The 20946-nt window shown below is 41.3% G+C and overlaps 1 protein-coding gene and 1 long non-coding RNA gene across 14 annotated transcripts in view; one reads left to right on the top strand and one right to left on the bottom strand.

Moving 5' to 3' along the window:
* Positions 1–20946, top strand: part of NUGGC (nuclear GTPase, germinal center associated) — a 55818-nt gene that overhangs the window by 21353 nt on the left and 13519 nt on the right. For all 12 annotated transcript variants that reach the window (XM_027069967.2, XM_027069942.2, XM_015088021.3 and 9 more), the window contains 5 exons: positions 4919–5094; positions 6659–6677; positions 6966–7055; positions 15683–15788; positions 16970–17103. In XM_027069967.2, coding sequence (XP_026925768.1) covers positions 4919–5094; positions 6659–6677; positions 6966–7055; positions 15683–15788; positions 16970–17103 — 525 coding nt within the window. The remainder of the gene's footprint in view (positions 1–4918; positions 5095–6658; positions 6678–6965; positions 7056–15682; positions 15789–16969; positions 17104–20946) is intronic.
* LOC113602528 (uncharacterized) overlaps positions 15102–20946 on the bottom strand; it is a 64552-nt gene continuing 58707 nt past the window's right edge. For both annotated transcript variants that reach the window (XR_008296000.1, XR_003424000.2), the window contains exon 3: positions 15102–19413. This is a non-coding gene — a long non-coding RNA (uncharacterized LOC113602528). The remainder of the gene's footprint in view (positions 19414–20946) is intronic.

The raw sequence follows: 20946 nt of genomic DNA, 5'->3' as shown, positions 1-20946 counted from the left end.
TTGTTCATTTCCTTTTCATTCATCAAACATGTATAATATGTAAGACAATGTGCTTTGCACTGAGGATGCAAAGATTAAGCTAATAATAATAATAATAATAATAATAATAATAATAATATACCAAGCATTTACTTTGTGCTAGGTACTATTCTCAGTGAAATAATTTGCCCTTTAGCACACTGGGGATTTTAATAAAGGCAAGATGGCTTGAGAGCCTTTCTGCTCTTAAACCCCACTGTAATCCTACATGGTTAGACAAAGCTAAATTAAAAGATGCAGAGCATGACCTTTAATGTTAAGAAACATGTGTGTGCATGCACATTGTGTGTGTGTGTGCGTGTGTGGTGTTAATAAATGTACAGCAAAAGTAGAAACCTGCCTTTAGGAAGGATACACACCCAACTGTTAACAGGAATTTCTGTGATTACCAGCACTCTTAACTACGTACACCCCCGTATTTTTTGTGTATTGCATGAACATGTATTATCTTGACAACTAAAAAGATGAAAGCAGAATAAAACAATGTTGAATGGGAAACAGAGCCTTCCTGCAAGGGGCTTAGAGTCTAATAGGAGAGAAGAAACCCACAGATGTCAAAATCCACAGCAGAAAGTGATGTAAGAGAAGTCCAAGGTGCTATGAACACTCACAGGTAGAAATTACCTCCAAAAAGAGACCTCATTCCTTCAGCGAACACCCACTGAGCATCTACTCAATTCTGTATTGGGTTTTGGATAGAGAGAGACAAAGTCCATGCCCTTGGGAGTCCTATAGTCCAGAAGAGAATCAGTTAGTCGTATTAACAAACCACATTACTTAAAAAGGAGAGCAATAGTAATGAATTCTTTTCTTTTTGTAATTGTTTTTGTTTTTAAATGCTTTACTGCAAACCAATGTATGAACACCAATTCTCAATAACATCAATATACTTGAAAATTTATGTAAATGTGTAAATGTTTATTTAGTATAACACAGTATAGTATAGAATATGATAGTATTATATGTGATTTAAAATAAAGAAGAAGTGAACAAAATGGAGTCACGTAAAACAGACTACAAATCCAGATGTCTATTTGGATGTGCATTAAACATATGGGATTTTTTAAATCAAAATATATTTTATTTATTTATTTTTCAGTAATAGAATTTAGTGATTCATCATTTACTTATAACACCCAACCAGTGTCCTCCTTAATGCCCATCACCCATTTACCCCATCCCCCCACCCAACACCCCACCAGCAACCCTCAGTGTGTTCTCTGTATTTAAGAGTCTCTCATGGTTTGTCTCTCTCTCTGTTTTTATGTTATTTTTGCTTCCCTTCCCTTATGTTCCTCTGTTTTTTATCTTGAATTCCACATATGAGTGAAATCATGTGATATTTGTCTTTCTCTGACTAACTTATACACTCTACACTAGCTTATACACTCTAGTTCCATCCACATTGTTGTAAATGGCAAGAATTCATTCTTTTTCATCACTGAGTAATAGTCCATTGAATGAATATATATATATATATATATATGTGTGTATATATATGTGTGTATATATATGTGTATATATGTATATATGTATATATATGTATATATATGTGTATATATATGTATATGTATATATGTGTATATATACACATATATATGTGTATATATATATACACATAATATGTATATGTATATATATATGTATATGTGTATATATATATATATATATATATACACACACACACACATATATATATATATATATACACCACATCTTCTTTATCCAATGAATTCTTTTTGGATGAGAGGGAAACTTCAGAGAGGGCACTTAAGCCCAGGTATCACCAGAGAAGATTGTTGAGAATGGGACCACTGAGCACTATTGTAGGCCAGGGAGCAGCAAAGACCCAGAGGAATGAAGGAGCCACGTGTTGTGGGAAGCATGAGTCTTCCTGGGTGGCTGGAGGAAATGGGTGTGGGGTGTAAGGAGAGAGGCACAGAAGACAAGCTTGGAAAACTTAGGGATGGGCTTAAATACTACCCTTCCTGGGGAAGCTCAAAGGATAAGAAGGACTGAAGCATGTGATAGAGAGAGAAAGGGTGTCTTTAGGCAGAAGGAGCTCAGGAGCACAGGGTGGGAACACAGGGGGTGAGACATAAGACTGGAGCTGGAAGGGGACTGGGAGGGAGGGCTGGTATCGGTAAGTCACGAGCAACCCAGCACTGTAGAAGGATCCACTGGAGGATTTGTGCAGGTTTGGGCTAAATGAATGACTGAGGGCTGCAGAGCTCTGGACTGGATTTGAGTCAAGATCAGGATGATAGAATCAGGATGACAGCTTACAGATAATCAGCCTATGCCTGGATTTTACAGATAAGGAAATAAAGGCTAAGAGAAGGGAAGTAATTTGCCCAAGACCGCACAACTACTGAATGGCAGAATTTGAACCAGAGAGCAGGTTCCTACCTTCCCAGCTGAGGCTCTGTGTCTCCCCACAGGACCTCCCCTAACAGTTCTTTAAGATAAAGGCAGTCCCAGTGTCCTTCTCCTTGGTGGTCCGCTCAGGCCCGACCATGAGGGCCTTTGTTTCTACAGGGTTTCAGCTCTTGGAGTGGAATTGCCAACCTTGGCTAGTTCCAGGCTGGGTCCCGGGAGCAACAGCCTAGGGAGGCGGCTAGTCTCTCTCACCGGATGGAGCCATGGTTGCTGCCAGTTATGATACTCTGGGAAGCCAATCAAAGGCCACTCAGAACAGAGGAGCCAGCAGATCTGGCTCAGAACACCCGCTCTGAGGAGGTCCAGTTAAAGTGAAGGGACTGTTCCCAGCCTGCTCTGCTTGGCCTCAGCTCCCCTGCATTCTTGTGGTTTTGTGATATTCTCTCACAAGGAGTTACTAAAGACTCCCCTCTTTTCAGGGAGAACAGAACACCCTGCCCCCTCCCCTGTCTCTCCAGCTGCCAGCCTTGCCTTCCCTAAACTAAGAGTATTATGAGTTTACATGTCCCTGGCTGCCACTTTGAAGTCCTGAGACTTTAGGCGTGTCACTTGAGCTCTGAGGCCCGTTCTCATCACGGGGAGGGAGGATGTGGGGGTGGCTGTGGTACCACCACGCCTAAGCTCAGTTGCTCTAGGTTGGCTTTTTTGTGTCTTCTGCAACTCCAACTTTACCAAATCCCGGCAGCCAGAGCCTCTTGTAGGGTCTGAGACTTGCAGGCCTCTTCTTATGTTAATAAACATTTATTAAGCACCTGCAGTTTGCCAGGACTGGGGAATACGAAGGTACAAGAGGCCCTGCCCTTCAGGAGTTTGGAGTCTGCTACTCTACAGTGTTCCACAGCCTGAGTGAATAGCTTAGTAGATTCCCTAGTTAGATTGTAATTTGGGAAGTGGGAGGGAGCTATTGATTTTACTTTCCTGCCTAAATGTGAGTCCATCCACATAGGAAGTTCAGGACCCGTAGTCGTGTGGCCTTAAACTGGTCTTTTGCTTCTTGGGGCCTATTATCTTCCCTATAAAACAGTGACGTTTGTCTAACTCTAGAGATTTACGGTTTTAAAATAATGATCCATGAACAGAGGGTAGGTGATGTGGTGCAGGTGGGGGGTCTCTAAACCTTCCACCTCCAGTTCAACTAAAGCAGTTCAATTTTTAAAAACCAATTGGAATTCTTCCTCAGCTTTCATTTGAAAAAAGCCTCCACTGCTAAAAACAAACTCAAAACCCACTAGTCTAGGTCAGGATTTCTCAGGCTCAGCTGACATTTTGGGCCAGATAATTCTTTGATGTGGGGGTGCTGACCTGGGCATGGAAGGATGTTTATAGCATCCCTGACCTCCACCCACTAACACCAACGCCAAGTCATAACAATTAAAAATGTCCCCAGAGACTGCCATTCTCAGGTACAGAGTTGCCCTGAGTTACGAACCATTGGCATAAAGAAAAATGACGATTTAATTAGCAAATCACAAACTTGTTACACCTTTATGTGCAAAGAAAGTGCTGTCCTGAGGAACCTCAAATAAACTCAGTCCCTGAGCTGGAACAGCTTTTCATTTTTATGGAGAAGTAAGACCAGTGAAATAATATACCAAGAGAAATGTCACAAGGCAACACATAAAACCTGTCCCATAAAAGTTGCATAGCTAATAGAGCAATGATATTAATCATAAATTGTAATTTCGTGCTCATTGGCCTTTGCGACTTGAATCATAAGGTTTCTGGCTCCTTGCCTCCACATGGTGGCAGTGTGCTGAATAGGCAGGGGCAGTCAAATATCAAAATGATGCCCTGTGGTGATAACGTTGGGGGCAATGCATGACCAGGACCAGTTCTGGAAAAACAATAATTTTCCCTAGAAGACAGCTGAGGTAAAGCAAGCCAGTGATGGATCTGGGACTGGAGGTCTGATTTCTTGAATTCTGTCAATCACTAATGCCACAGACATCTATGAAGCCTCTATTAGGGCCAAGCACTGTACTGGAGGTGATGTAGATTCCAAGCTGTAAAGTGTAGCCACTTCTCATCAGGTCCCTTGCAGTTGCAGGGCGGCGGGGAGTGTGCAAAGAACTGATCCTGTACAATAGCTCTGTGAGGTACAATGGCAGGTAAGTCTAGGTGCTTGCTGTAGGATACAGACGAGGGGGGGCCAACCCATCCTCAGGTGGCTGTTAGCAGTCTCAAAGAGCAGATGGAAGTCAAGCAGAGGCTGTGGCAAGTGCAAAGGTCCTGAGAGATAAAAAAGCAGGTCACACCTGAGAAACTTCGAGAAGCTCAGTCTGGCTGGTACATGGAGAGTGCCGTGGAGAGAGGTGAGAGGTGGGACTGGCAGAGAGATGAGGCAGAACATGGAGGCCACAAATGATACATGAAGAGACCACGTCCTCTACAACTGAGACACCATTTATGTTCTTAAACCTATTGTGATTATGTTTCACAGACCATTGATAAGTGCTCAGTGATCTGGCTGATCAGTGACATCGAAAGAGTTTCTGGAGGGAGAGCCCATGAAGACCTTTTGAATGAGAGCATCAAAGCCTGCCAAAGGGGCTTCTGCAGGGACATTGCCCTGGTGGTCACCAAGACCGACAAACTCCACCTGCTGGAGTATCTAAGGTACCGTGCTGGGTTTGTAGGCCTGTGGGCTTTCCTCCATGGGCCCCGACTACTGTAACAACAGAGCCTTGACCCCTGGGCGTTTCAGACTTAGAGAAGTGACTGCTGCGGATGAAAGAGGAGTCTGGGTGGCTTCCTGGGACATCAGGACCCTTGAGCAGATTGTCTTGGGAATCTAAACCGTTGGGGACCCTCCTCCAGTGAAGCTGCTTAATACCCAATAGGCTGTGGCCTATATAGCTCCAGGGGAGCCACTCATGTATATGAGATGCAAAGAGCACCTCCTGGAGGTGTGCAGTGTGATGGTCCTCCCCGCCCCCCACAGATACGGAAGTGTAGATGCCCCCACGGCTAGTTGGCACTTTCTATAGTACTGTCTGGCACGGTACAGCTTTGAAGTGTCAGATTCTGTTTCAGATTTTAAACCCATTTGGAGCAAGTTCTCCAAGTTTCAGAACTTTGGCCAAAAGTAGCAGCATTCTTACAGAGTCATACTCAGACAAAATTTTAATGGAAGGTAAGCATTTTAGAGTTTAATAGATGTTAAAATGTCCTTATTTTCATGTAGACCTCTGTACCCCCATACCCAGGAGAGCTATAATTTATTTTCTATATGGCACACTTTGAAGGTGGAAAGGGGGTGTTATTAACTCTTACAGAGAAGCAGCTGGTATAAACTGGTCTGTCCTGGGTGCACGGGGCATATGGTCACCAGATGTAACATTGTTAATGCTTCTCTGCTCTAAAAAGAGGATCTCTACCTGTCACCTGTCATCTCCCCCACACCCACTGAAACTTGAATTCTCCAGGAATTCACTAAGCAGAGACAACTTCCTGGATGAAGAAATAGGCCAAGGCTTTTCCTCCAACTTCTCACTTTCATGGCCTAGGTTGGAACTTCAGCTTTGTTTGTTTTCCCCCCTGAAGATTCCCTTCACCCCACCCCCCCACCCCATAATAGTATCTCCAGCTCTCCCTTCCCATGCCAGTTCTGCAACTAAACATAATTCAGTCAAACTTATGAAACCTTTATTGAGCATGGTGGTAGGGGCTGCAGATTCAGAGAGGCATATTGCCTAGTCACTGAGATCACTGACTTAAAAGAGGGTTAAAGATTATAAGAGAAGGACACACTGGGGCACCTGGGTGGCTCATTCGGTTAAGTGTCCAACTCTTGATTTCAGCTCAGATCGTGATTTTGTGGTTTGTGAGATCGAGCTCGGTGCGGACAGTGCTGAGCCTGCTTGGGATTCTCTCTCTCTGCTCCTCTTTCTCTGTCTCTCAAAATAAATAAATAAACATTTAAAAAAAGATAAGAGAGGGACAAAGTACTATGGGAGAGACTGGGCCAGTGGGTGAGGTCACGGAAAATTCTACCACCAGCAAAACATTGAGAAATAAAGACACTTTTCTCAAATGGACCCTGGAGGTGGATCAGAAGAGGGAACATGTGGACCAAAGAAAGTGTATGCAAAGGTATTAAGGTATATACTGCTCTCAGGGAAAGTTGAAAGACTGCCATGACACACAATGAGTTAAGTAATTGTTATAATTTTCATTTCAGGGAAAGAAAAGTGGGAAATGTAAGTATGGACTACTTTTATTTTTATTTTTTGAGCTCTGTTGGGATATAATTGATATACAAAAAATTGCACACGTTTAGTGTAAACATCTTAGTGAGTTTGGACATATGCGTGAACTAGTTATTTTTAAATAATACTTTCATGATTAATTTTATAAAATTTGAACACATGCACATTTGTCTGGGCCAAATGAAGATACATTGCCGAAAGAGATGTGCGTCTTATCGCTGTATCGCTCTTGATAACCCTGGACTCTTTGCCATGCTTTCCTTTCTCTTCCCAATCTAGCAAGCTATTCAGAGTCAGCGAGAGGCCGTTTTAGAAAGAAATGAAGTGATAAAACTACAAAGGAATGGAATTCTCAAGGAAAAACTAAAGGTGAGTTAACAGATTTGCCTATGTATTTTTTTCTGTTTTCAACCACTCACACTTGTCTATTTGGTCTTGCATTGTAGCTATGCCAAAAGCTTTGGAGTAGACAATTTGGACTTAACTTAGTTCTACTGATGAATAACTTTGTGACCTTAGGCAAATTACCATTCCTCTCTGAGCCTCCACTTTCTCATCCGTAAAATTGGGAAATGATAGTATCTACCTCCTGTGGTTGTTGGAAGGATTGAATGAGCATATGGTCTACTGAGAAATATGAGCAGGTAAAATCAGAGATCACCACACTGTTTGAGGGTGATCTGCTGTAGGAATGCATTGAATGCTGAGGGAAACACAGAAAGATGCACAGATCACACTGGCAGTCCAGGGCAGGTGGGGGAGGGGGGGTGGTGGTGCTGCAGAGAGGTGCAGGGAAAACTCACACTCTTGAGCAGAATTTTAAAGAGCCAGTAGTCGTTAGTAAGATGAACAAGCGAGAGAAAGGGCCTTCTGCAGGAGGTTTGGGAGATAAAGTCTGAGCTGTGTTTGTCAAACTTGAGAAATTGTTCTGTGGGAATCTTGGTGTTTTGTTAGATTATTTTTGTTATTCTATCACAGAAATCGTTATAAAACTCCTTACTGTAATAGCCTCATACTACTATAAAACTGAAACCAATTTTAAGATAAAATATTAATGAAACATAGAAGTGGAACATCAGGGTTAGTATAATGTGATAGATGTTTTTGGTTTTGCTGAAACTAAATCTTCAGTGCTGGGTAATAGTGAAAACATATGGCCTGCTGTCCAGTTCTATATTTAATTGCATTCCATATTTTGAATTCAATTACGTTGATGCAGAAAATCATCTGATGTACAGTGTGGAGCTGAAACTTTCAGAGCTTTTGTTTCTAATTCATAATAGTCAGATTTCATACTCAAGCCAAAATCTTGGACCAAGCAATTCTTGAATACTGGTTTTAATGAGGCAATAACTGAGGAAAGCTGTTCCTATTCTCTTTAATTGTTCTTGTTGGCATTACAGAAATATGCATTTAATGAGTGCCTGGTCATATTGTTTCTGGAAACAAAAACACAAAATACTTCAATACACAATCCACAACTATATTTATTGCTAATAATGCTAATGATAAATTTATTGCTAACAAATGCTAATAAATGTTGGTGCATATGAGATGGGGTCTGGACAACAGTGAGCCAACTTGCGGGGTGACTGCAGTTCTGACTATAACGGTCAAGTCCTTTTGAGGTCTGCACACCCTCACCTCTGACGGCCAGGCCATCTGATGGCCTTAATTCTCCAACCACTTTACTTCAGCCTGACTTAATACGAAAGCTTAATTTGTACTGTATGCCTTCTCATGGAGCAAATTTAATCTTAGTCATAGAAAATATGAGACACAAGTTGATGTAAGATAGTCATTTGTATAGATGTCCACGCTTATTTTTTATTATAAAAATAAAAATTAGGGGCGCCTGGGTGGCTCAGTTGGTTGAGCGTCCGACTTCAGCTCAGGTCACGATCTCACGGTTCGTGAGTTCGAGCCCCATGTCAGGCTCTGGGCTGATGGCTCAGAGCCTGGAGCCTGCTTCCGATTCTGTGTCTCCCTCTCTCTCTGCCCCTCCCCCATTCATGCTCTGTCTCTCTCTGTCTCAAAAATAAAACATTAAAAAAATAAATAAATAAAAATAAAAATTAGGAAACAATAGCATAGGAAAAATGACGGACCCCCGGAGGCTACATTTATGGACCTCAATTTGGAAATGCTATGTATTTAGAAAGATTGTTATTAAGTAAAATGGATGGGGGAGGGGCGAGTGAAGGTTGGGTCTGGGGAGACCAGTTGGAGGTTGTTCCTGTAATCAAAGCTGGAAGCGCTAAGAGCCTGAACTAGGCAGTCACTGTAGGACTAGAAGAGAGGAGATGCATTCAAGAGATGTTAGGGAGCTCACATCTATATGTCTGGATGACTAATTGTATGTGGCAGGTGGAAGAGAGCTGGGTGTTTGCATTCTCATGTATGTCCTTTTACCTACAGTATTTTACATTTGCTTCAGGGTACCTGTAAAGAAAGCCATACTACTCCCATGTGTCTCCCTTTTGCTCTCATGCTGGCAACACACTCATAATACTTCTTCTTTTAAGTTGAAGTCGTTGATGCACAATATTGTATTAGTTTCAGGTATACAGTGTAGTGATTTGACAATTCTATATAGTACAAAATGATCACCGCAAAATAAGTCTAGTTACCATCTGTCAGCTGTTATTACAATATACAGTACTATTGACTATATGCCCTATGCTGTACTTTAAAGCCCCATGACTTGTTTAGTTTGTCACTGCAATTTTGTACCTCTTAATCCCCTTCACCTATTTTGCCCATCCTTCCATCTACCCCCAGTCTGGCAACCACCAGTTTGTTCTCTGTATTTGTGAGTCTGTTTCTATTTTGTTTTGTTTGTTCATTTGTTTTGTTTTTTACATTCCACAAATAAGTGAAATCATATGATAGTCATCTTCCTCTGTCTGACTTATTTCATTTAGTGTAATATCCAGTAGGTGCATCCACGTTGTTGCAAATGGCAACATTTCATTCTTTTTTATGGCTAAGTAATATTCCACTGTACATATGTATAACCTATCATTTTTATCCACTCATCCATCAAGAGACACTTAGGTTGTTTCCATATCTTGCCTACTATAAATAAAGTTGCAGTGAAATAGGGGTGCGTGTATCTTTTCAAATTAGTGCTTTCATTTTCTTCATACAAATACCCAGAAGTGGAATTGCTGGATCACATGGTATTTCATTTCTATTTTTAATTTTTTCAGTTACCTCCATACTGTTTTCCAGAGTGGATGTACCAATTTACATTCCCACCAGCAGTGCATGAGGGTTTCCTTTTGTCCACCTCCTCCCTAACACTTGTTACTTCTTATATTTTTGATACTTGCCATTCTGACTAGCAAAAGGTGATATCTTGTGGTTGTAATTAGCATTTCCATGGTGAGTAGTGATGTTGAGCGTTTTTCATGTGTCTGTTGACCACCTGTATGTTTTCTTTGGAAGAATGTCTATCCAGTTCCTCTACCCATTTTTAAAATTAATTAATTAATTAATTAATTAATTATAAATTATAAATTAATAAATAAATTAATTTTAAATTTTAGTTAGTTAACATACAGTGCAGTATTGGTTTCAGGAGTAGAATTCAGTGATTCATCACTTACATACAACACCCAGGGCTCATCCCAACAAGTGCCCTCCTTAATGCCCATCACCCATTTAGCCCACCCCCCCGCCCCCAGCAACCCTCAGTTTGTTCTCTATCACTAAGTCTCTTGTGGTTTGTTTCCCTCTCTTCTCTCCCCACTTCCCATATGTTTATGTTTTGTTTCTTAAATTCCACATATGAGTGAAATCATACGGCATTTGTCTTTTTCTGATTGACTTATTTCGCTTAGCATAATACATTCTAGCTCTATCCATGTCGTTGCAAACAGCAAGATTTCATTTTTTGATGGCTGAGTAATGTTCTATTATATATAAATACCATATCTTCCTTATCCATTCATTAATTGATGGACATTTCCTCTACCCATTTTTAATTGGATTCTTTGTTTTATTTGGTGTGCCCTTTCATGAGCTCTCTATATATTCTGGATATTAACCCCTTATCAGACATATGATTTGCAAATATCTTCTTCCATTCAGTAGGTTGCCTTTTTGTTTTATTGACAGTGTCCTTCTCTGTGCAAAAGCTTTTCAGTTTAATGTAGTCCCAATCATTTATTTTTTGCTTTTGTTGTCCTTGCCAGAGGAGATAGATCCAAAAAAATATTGCTAAGACCAATGTCCAAAAGTTTACTGCCTATGTGTTCTTTTAGGAGTTTTATGGCTTTAGGTCTTATATTTAGGTCTTTAATCCATTTTGAGCTTATTTTTATATACGGTATAAGGAAGTAGTTTAGTTTCATTCTTTTGCATGTAGCTGTCCAGCTTTCCCAATACCATTTATTGAAGAGACTGTGTTTTCCCCATTGTATATTCTTGGCTCTTTTGTTGCAGATTAATTGACCATACAAGCATAGGTTTATTTCTGGCTCTCTATTCTCTTCCATTGAAGAGTATAGAACAGTATACTGTATATACTGTATATGATACTCTATGAGCAGTATCATACTGTATATGATACTCTATGAACAGTATCATACTGTTTTGATGACTGTAGTTTTGTAGTATAGTTTGAAGTCTGGATGCATGATACCTTCAGCTTTGTTCTTCTTTCTCCAGCTGCTTTTGCTATTTGGGGCCTTTTGTGCTTCGATTCAAATTTTAGTACTTTTTGTTCTAGTTCTGTGAAAAATGTTGTTGGTATTTTGATAGGGATTACATTGAATCTGTAGATTGCCTTGGGCAGTGTGGACATTTTAATGATATTGATTTTTCCAATCCATGCTAACACACTTAACAATACTTCTGATACCCGTAAGGTGCCTGGGTGGCTCAGTCAGTTAGGCGTCCAACTTTGGCCCAAGTAATGATCTCGCTGTCCTTGAGTTCGAGCCCTGCAACAGGCTCTGTGCTGACAGCTCAGAGCCTGGAACCTGCTTCGGATTCTGTGTCTCCCTTTCTCTCTGCCCCTTTTCCACTCATGCTCTGTCTTTTTCTCTCAAAAATAAATAAACATTGAAAAAAAATAAAAAAAACACAATTCTTCTGACACCCATGTTGGGATTTTCTCACATCGAGCAATTCTCTGTGACACCAGCAGGGTATCTTGCAATTTAACTCAATGGACAATATCTTCCAGGACATAGCATCAGATCCAACAGGTTAAGGGCTTAGTCCCACAAGACTGCCCCCTACTTCAAATGCCAGATGCAAACAGTAGGTCCTCAGTTTACTCACAACTTCTGTCTGACTTGGCTGCAAATTGAAGGTCCCCATGACCTTCTCCCCCTTGGATTTGATTATTTGCTAGAACAGCTCACAGAATGCAATGAGAGAATTACTTACATTTACCAGTTTTTTGTATAATAAACGATATGATAAAAGATACAGATGAAGAGATATATAGGCAAAGTTCTGAGAGATTCCCAAATGCAAGAACTTCTGTCCCTGAAGAGTTGGAGCATATCACCCTCCTGGTATGTGGATGCATTCACTAACCTAGAAGCTCTCTGAACCCCATATTGTTGGGGTTTTATGGAGGCTTTCTCACATAGGGCATCGTCAATTACTCTATATCTATCCCCTCTACCCTCTCTGAAAAATGGGGTGTGGGGCTGAAAATTCCAAACTTCTAATAGCTTGATTTTTCTGTGACCAGCCCCCACTCAGGAGCTCACCCAGAGTTGCCTCATTGGAAAAAAAAAAAAAAAAAAAAAAGCCCCTCCCATCACTTAGAAAATTCCAAGGGATTTAGGAACTCTGTGTCAGGTACTAGAGTCAAAGACCAAATATAAGATCTAGAGATGCTTCAGAGCACTGGGTGACTCAGTTGGTTAAGCGTCCGACTCTTGGTTTCAGCTCAGTTCATGATCTCATGGTTTGTGAGTTTGAGCCCCATGTCAGGCTCTATGCTGACAGTGCAGAGCCTGCTTGGGATTCTCTCTCTCCCTCTCTCTCTCTGTCTCTCCCCTGCTTGTTCTCTCTCTCTTTCTCTCAAAATAAATAAATACACATAAAAGAAGAATAAGAGATGCTTCTAGTGCTCTTATCACTTAGGAAATGACGATGGTTTTTGGAACTCTATGCTGAAAACTGGGGTCAAAGACTAAATTAGAACAAAGGATTCTCCTATGACTCCTAATTATAAGGAATTTAGGAGTCCTGGGTCAGGAACCAGTGGCAGAGACCAACACATATATATTTCTTATTAATATTACTTATTTTACTTAGTTTGAAGGTTATAATGGGCTTATGGCTTTTCATAAAATTATTGTGTTCTTTTTGATGTTCAAGTCCATATCTCGGCCAACAGGAGCCCATAATTTAAGCTGGATCTTTTTAACCTTACCCAGACACTTTTAAAAACATTTTTGCTCTTTGGCAACAACAAAATACTCAGGCCCCTTTTATTTTTCCCTGCCCTAAGACATGGACGTACTACTCTCAAAGACATTTGGGTTTCATTTAGTAAAGAATAATATTAAAAATAAGACTCGGGGTGGTAGGGGTTCATATTAAATGACTTAATACAAGTAAAAGAAGTGGACAGGATGATATCACTGCAAAATTATTTTAATGATGGAGCTAGAAAAGATAGATGTTTTGAAAATTGAGTCATGATTCGTATTACTGATCTCCAGCTTTGCTATCTCTTTTTGATGCTGCTTCTATCTAGTATCCCTTCTATTTTTTAAAAACTTTTTTTAAATTTTTTTTTATTTATTTGAGAGAGAGAGAGAGAGAGAGAGAGAGAGAGAATGAGTGGGGGAAGGTAAGAGAGAGAGGGGGACAGAATATCTGAAGCGGGCTCTGTGCTGACAGCAGAGAGCCCGATGCGGGGTTAGAACTCAGGAATCATGAGATCATGACCTGAGCCAGAGTTGCTTAACTGATTGAACCACCCAGGTGCCCCTAGTATCCCTTCTATTTTGAGCTACAGGTTTCTTCTCTCTCATATACAAAATATTCTTACAAACTGTGGTAATAAGCAATGTGTGTGAATTACAACAGTGACTAATCTTTCCATAGGACGATTTGGTGAGTATCCACTTACCTTTTGCTGTATCCGGCAAGGTCGTATCCACCTACCTTCCAGCTGTAACGACATCTCTTTTATAATAAAATGGAACCTGCATACTGTAGTCACTTCACTGGCACCATAAAAATATTTCTCTGCACTATAATAACAAGCACAAGGGTCAACTAATCTTCAATGATTTTTAGAAGAGATATACAAAATTTAGAGCAAGGTTTTAAGTAAGGTAAATACCTAGACACAGCTAGGCATACTTCTTGCTTTCAACTGTTTTAAACCCTACTTAAATTTAATTCCGTATCAATTTTATCTTCCAGTGGAAGATAGTTTCAACTTTCCCTAAACTGTTTTCCCAAAGTCAAAACGCTATCAGAAAGGAAAAAAGTTAATTGTGGCAAATCTTCTGTATAATTTCAGCCCTGTCTGCAGTGTGTGAGGCTTCTGGAAGCCTATCCAGGTATATCTATTCCAGCCTTGACTACACGGGCTTACCACTTGCCAGACATGTGGTCTCTGGACTCACTCAGCTCTTCTGTGTCTTTGCATCAGGAAGAGACTGATGACTCTCTATGGTGTTCTACTGCCCCCAAACCTACGCACACACATGCACACTTTGTGATTTTTCTCTTTTAAGTGAGAAAAATGAAGATTTTGAAACAATATTTATGTATACTTCTAGTATTACTTCTCTGTGGTGATGATTTTTCTAATAAAAAACCCCATTTACTCACATTCTTAATTCCTTGCCATTTAACACCATCATTTACTTAAACACTACTCTGCTTTTAAATGTGTCTGATTACTCACTAACCACCCAGCTAAGAAACTTGTACTTTTTTACACAACCTTTGCCCAGTGTCGTGGTGTTTAGGTAAATATATAACAACCAGATTTCTGTTTAAAAATAAAAGAAGAAGGGGTGCCTGGGTGGCTCAGTCTGTTGAGCATCCGACTTCGACTTAGGTCATGATCTCTCTCACAGCTCGTGAGTTCGAGCCCCGCGTCGGGCTCTGTGCTGACAGCTCGGAGCCTGGAGCCTGCTGCAGATTCTCCGTCTCCCTCTCTCTCTCTGCCCTTCCCCACTTGCACTCTGTCTCAAAAATAAATAAACATTAAAAATTTTTAAACAAACAAATAAATAAAAGAAGCAAACCCCAAAAGTCCTGACTTCTAGCACTTGCTGATTCCCACCTTTGCCAATTTCAAGCTACCAGGGTGATGTCACTAAAGGTGGAGTTGGGGAGAGCTGTGTGCCGAGGCTCTCATGTGCTGGTGCAGCACATCGCTGCCTTTGCTGGAGTTGTGCTTTTTTTCTTACCATATAGCCTGTGGTACTTTTCCCCTCTGTGAACACTTTGGTACACTTTAAACCATTTTCTCTATACATTTCCTTCTAGAATTGGTATTTTTATTTATTTAAAAAATCTTATTTATGTTGGGGGTGGGTTGAGAGAGAGAGAGAGGGAGGGGCAGAGAGAGAGTGAGAGAGAGAGAGAGAGAGAGAGAGAGAGAAGGAGAGAGGGAGAGAAAGAATCCCAAACAGGCTCCATACTATTGGTGCAGAGTGTGACGTGGGGCTCGAACTCCCGAACTGTGAGATCGTGACCTGAGCCGAAATCAAGAGTCGGACACTTAACCTACTGAGCCACTCAGGCACCCCTAAAACTGCTATTTTTACCTCCTGAGAGAATAGTTTCCATGTAGCAGTTTTCTTACAACATCCAACCTTATGAGGCCTGGACAGATAGGAAGACCTGACGTACAAGGTGTTGTGTGTTCTTTAAGGGGCTGTTGCAGCACCGAAAGTTAGTGAGCTGAAATTTGCTGAAGGCTCTTGTAAGGCCTGTGCATTATTTCCTTTACCATGTTTGAGTATTCTGTTCTCCGTGTGCCGCTCTCCCTTCAGAGAAAACTGCCTGCCGACTCCAAGGTTCTGGAAGCCTCTGATCTCGTGTACACAGTCAGCGCCCAGGAGTACTGGCAACAGGCTCTCCTCACCGAGGAGGAAACTGGTAATTGATACATTTTTTATCTCAGTCTCTAAAATTCTCAAGATTGAGCTCTGAATTTCCCTCTCTAGAACTTTCTGCGCCACATTTCCAGCTTGCCACAGTTTCTGTACCTATTAACAAATGTATTTGTTTTTCTCTCTGCATTGTGGTGCCTGAGACAATTCCTCTTTCATCCAAAGTCTACCAAGAGTTGGTAGAGGTCAGTGATTGGGTTGTCCTTTCTCAGTGTTTGGCTTGAGATTCCTCACTCACCCAGCTACAGGTATTAGTATTTACTGAGCTTCTGTTGTATGCTCTGTCTCTGAGGAGGAAGAAGCAGAAGACATGACCCCTTTCTTGTCAGAATTTAAAATCTACATGAGGAGCAAATACTAAGCCGTGTGTAAAACATCAAGGTAAAAATAAAGCTTGGTTAAATGGTGCTGTGAGTACAAATCCAAAGAACCTAAAGGTCTGTGTGACTGGAGCACTCAGTGAAAAGTGGGCAAGCAGGCAGGACCCGAGCTTGACGAGACCTGCTTCGAGTTAGCAGGCATCCTGCTTTGGGTGAGACCTGCTTCTCTCTCTCTCTCTCTGTCCCTGGTGGGATTCCCTCTGTCTCTCTGCCCCTCACTCATTTTCACCCTCTCTCTCTCTCAAAAAAAAAAAAAAAAGAGAATTTCCACTTATGGGAATAATGGGAGAAAAGGTAGGAAGAGTCTGTTACCTTCTGACGAACACAGCATTAGGACTAACATGAATCCCACTCAGCAGAGGTTCTCATCCTTTCTACAGCAGGCATGAGTGATTTTCATGTTAAGGGTTATTTGATATAGATGGAGAAGTCTAGGGGGACTGAAGAGCTGAGTATCTCGGATTGTGGGCACCTTTGATTCAACTATTCTGGTGAGTAGCAGGCCAAAGGGAAGTGCCAATGTTTTTAAGCAGCCTGCACTTTTCTACTTACTTTGACTTGTACCGCTAAATAAAATTAGGAATTAGGAGGCTAACTTCCTTATTGTTGATCCTAGACACGGAGAAAATACCCTCAGAAAAGCTGGTGTAGTGAGTGGGCAGTCAGCCCATGTAGGACCTCAACTGTGGTTAATTCAGACTGCCATTCTGATCTGTTAATTTTTGTGGATTCTATTTGCTGTGAACTCTGGCCTTTTAAAATGGTTTGTGCTGCCTGTGAATTCCAGAAATCCCCAAGTTAAGAGGCTATATCAGGAAGAGGCTCTTGGACAAGAAGAGGAGGATGGTGACCAAGTATGTTACTGAAGCCTTTGGTCTGTTGCTCCTCACGGACAGTTTCAACTGCATGGAAAACCTGCCGGTATGAGAGATACCTGTGCGTGTATTTTCTGCCTCCCAAACTGAGCAGAACATTCCCTTTTGCAAAGCTAGAAAAATAACTTACAATAATTTTTCTTTTCATATCAAAGGAAGATACTAAGCCCAGAAATTCAAAGTGGACAAAAAGATAATTAGGGGGTTAAAATTGTGACATTTGAGTAAAAAAAGAAACAAATAATATTTTGCATGGGTTGAGAGGAAAATGTAAAATCAATCAGCAGCTGCTTTTACCTCTCCTGAGACTTGAAGAAGATGGAATGTGTTTAAGTGATAACAGAAGTGATCTGTTTCAATCTAGTAGAATATTGGCAATTCTTGGTTATCCTACCAAGGAATGGCTCCAGTCCAAAAACTTTTTCGTCTGTCTATAGATTTCCCTTATGCCTTGGTGCCATCAGAATCTCAAACTCAGAGCAGCCTAGCAAAATAATGTGAGGAAGGGATCTAGGAGGGACAGTCAGCAAAGAGTTTATGTATTTATCTTCATGATCTAGAATGCAGACCTTCTGAATGGCCAGTTCAAAATTACTTTTCTCATAGTAATGGACAAATTTATCTCTTTGGTGGGTGGCTCTTTTTACCCTAAAATAAGATGGATAGGCTGCTAGGTTAGAGGTTGGGGAGAGTTTGGGAGAAAGATCTGTTGCTGCAATCAGTCACCAAGTGCATTGCTTCTTTGTGAGGGACTGAATATACAAGTAGGAAGTCATATGTTAAACCAGAACTCTGGGGGCACCTGGGTGGCTTAGTTTTTTAAGTGTCTGACTCTCGGTTTTGGCTCCGGTCATGAGCTCACAATTCATGGGTTCTGGCCCCGTATCGGGCTCTACACTCACAGTGCAGAACCTGCTTGGGATTCTTTCTTTCTCTCTCTCTCTATCTACCCCTCCCCTGCTCTCACTCTATCAAGATAAATAAATAAACTTAAAAAAAACAAAAAAATCAGAACTCTGACTCACAGCCTGTAGCCACCTGCCTAGGAAACCAGCCCCTTATCTACAATAATGAGCTTGGGAGGACAGCCTGCTATAAATTAGACTCATGGGGAGTCAGACTGCTATCTGACTCCAAGAAGCTAAGCAATAATGTCTATAACAATTAGCCCCAATGGGCTGATGGGTTAATAATCGGCAACTTTCCTAATCTACATCCCTGCTTCCAGCCAGAGAAGCCAAATATGCACCCTACCGAATCATATAGGATCCTTGCTTCTAGTTAGCCCACCCACAGCTTCCCTGTGCCAGCAGCCTCAGATGGGAGCATACCTGAAAACTTCCCACTCCTCTGCTTGCCTTTGAGTCTCTGCCAAACCCAAGTGATGGTGGCTGACTCTCTTGCTACAGCAAGTTCTGAATAAATAGCCTTTGCAGGTTCTCATTTGGTTGGTGTTTATTTCTACACTTGCTTTCAGCCATCAGATTTGCACAACCAAACTGCCCAATTTCTTGTCATGCAGAAGGAGGTAGGGCCAGAGAAAGTGAACCAGTAGGGCTCTATGAGAGTTCAAGGGGCTGGTCCTGAGAATGTGGGTAGGTATACCCAGTTTGGCCCCATGGAGTGGCCAGGAGGAGCAGATAATGGGGACCTGACCTCAATGTGAAGAGTAAGCAATGCCAACTGTAGACGGCATCTGCAGTTTTGGTCAAATATCTACATTAAAAAAATTCTATATAAAAGTGATATATAGAGAGAGGTTCCCTGTCTTTTTCATCATGTTTCTTATGCCTCATTTTGGCTTACTTCTGTGACAAAAAAAAAAAAACAAACCAAAAACTAAAAAAATTAAACAAAGCATAAAACAACCTCCTGGAATCTGAGATTCTCTAATTTGACTTTGTCCTCTGAAATACCAGGGAAGCATTTGACCTTCTAACTTCCCGAAAAAGTTCTTCGGGGTGAAAATCGCCTCTCTGCCCAGCAAAAGATTGCTTTTGGAAATGCTGATGGAAAACAAATCAGATGTGGTGCCGTGTGCGGTTGGTTTGTTTTACAAACACAAGGACAAGGCATTTTGCAATCAAACTCAGAAGTGCGCCCCCCCCCCCCCTTCATGCTCTCCTCTGCTGAGGCAGAGGGGCAGCCCGTGTGGGGATGAAATACCATCCTTGCAGCCAGACTGTAGGCGACAGCAAACACAGGGCAGGGAGCCGGTTGGCGCTTCTCGGGTAGCCCTTCAGATAGCCTTTTGCCAGCATTTTCCCTCAAAATTCTTTGGCCTCAGATATTGGTCTCAGTCTTTGTTCATTGATGGAAAGTTGGAAGGCAAGAGTTTTGTCAGTTCCTTTGCATTCTGAAAAAAAAAAAATCAAACCTAAGAATGTGGTGGTATATCAGTTTTAAGATTATGATTCAAACCAAAAAATAGAGAGTTTGCATAGTGATTTTAAATGAACAGGGATCTAGTCATTATTTTTATGAATCAGTAGGAAGTTCATTATGACATCTCAGTGTTGAATGAGCCCTGTGTTTATTCATAGTAAATACCAGCTTTTCCTCTTCTAATTGTTCCTTTATTCCCAGACCTGCTCTTTCTTATCATTCTTTTGTTTATTCAACAAGGATTTGTTGAGGGTGAGCCTTTGTGAGCATCTTGCCCATAGAGTTTCCATTGGTGACTCCTTTCTTTTTTCCTTTTGATCACCAGTGACACCAAAAACTCAAAAGAATCCAGAAGGCATTCTGAAAGAAAAGTATGGCTTATAGAATTCTTACTGGTGAAAAACTATGGGAATCCCCAGGGTTCGCTGGAAGCTGAATAGTCTCCATAAACTTTAAAACTCGTCTGCTCTAAGACTTACAGAGTGTGGGAGTTTGAGGAACACCTGTTGTCCGGAATATTCAACCTCATTCACTTCGATACAATCAAGATCCAGAAAAGCTCAGTCATTTGTATAAGGTCACACATCAATTTGAGAGCTATTTCTGTCATCACATTTGGAATAGAATTTAAAAGCCCACGTTGTCTAACAGTCTCTCTGGGGCGTTCGTTCACTCCAAATTGTTTGTTAGCCACACATCCTGTGCCATGCCTCAGAATAAACAAACATGAATAACACTGTCCGTGGATCCTTCAGTGAGTTCCAAGTCTAGGGAAGAAGATATGGGATGGGACTGACATAGCACAGCAGGAGGAAGGCTGGAACACAGGGATGTACAAAAAGCAATGGAAGCACAGGAAAGAGAGCGCCAGTTCCACCACATGGGTGCTTTGGAGCTTTGTCTGGAAGGACGGGAAGCTTGTGCAAAGGCATGGGGTCACAAAAGGGATGACACATTTGGGAAATGGTAGCGCATTCAGGAGCAGATACCCTGGGATAGGATGACATCTTGGGCAAACAGAGAGCTGGTGGTGCTGGAGAAGTTGGTTGAGACCTGGCTATAAAGAGCCTTAAGTGCTAAGCTAAGTAGTATGGCTTCCATCTGCTGCAGGCACTGTGGGGTCCCCCAAGATTCTCACACAGGGAACAACACGACACAATTCCCAATTTGGAACCTAGGGGTCAAGGCTACCTCTCCCTTGTATCATTTCAGTAGATCTTTTCCTCCTTGATTAGACTGTATTCTCCTTTGAAGAAAAGGCCTTGTCTTTATTGTTGTGTCCTGTAGCTTTGCTATTCAAAGTATGGCCCAGGGCCCAGAAGAGCAGCATCACCTGGGGGCTTGCTGGAAATGTAGAATCTCAGGTTTTGGGATTTGACCAAATTCTTCCTGTGATTTGCACACATGTTAAATTTTGAGAAACACTATCCTCAAAAACTGTTTTGTGCCCAGTCAAAATCCACTAAATGTTAGTAGAATCAGATGTCAATGAAAAATATGTTTT

Source organism: Acinonyx jubatus, chromosome B1, assembly GCF_027475565.1.
Source record: "Acinonyx jubatus isolate Ajub_Pintada_27869175 chromosome B1, VMU_Ajub_asm_v1.0, whole genome shotgun sequence".
In the NCBI taxonomy this organism is placed as follows: domain Eukaryota; kingdom Metazoa; phylum Chordata; class Mammalia; order Carnivora; family Felidae; genus Acinonyx; species Acinonyx jubatus.
Note: the sequence above shows the minus strand (reverse complement) of the source record. Positions and strands in the feature narration are given on the sequence as shown.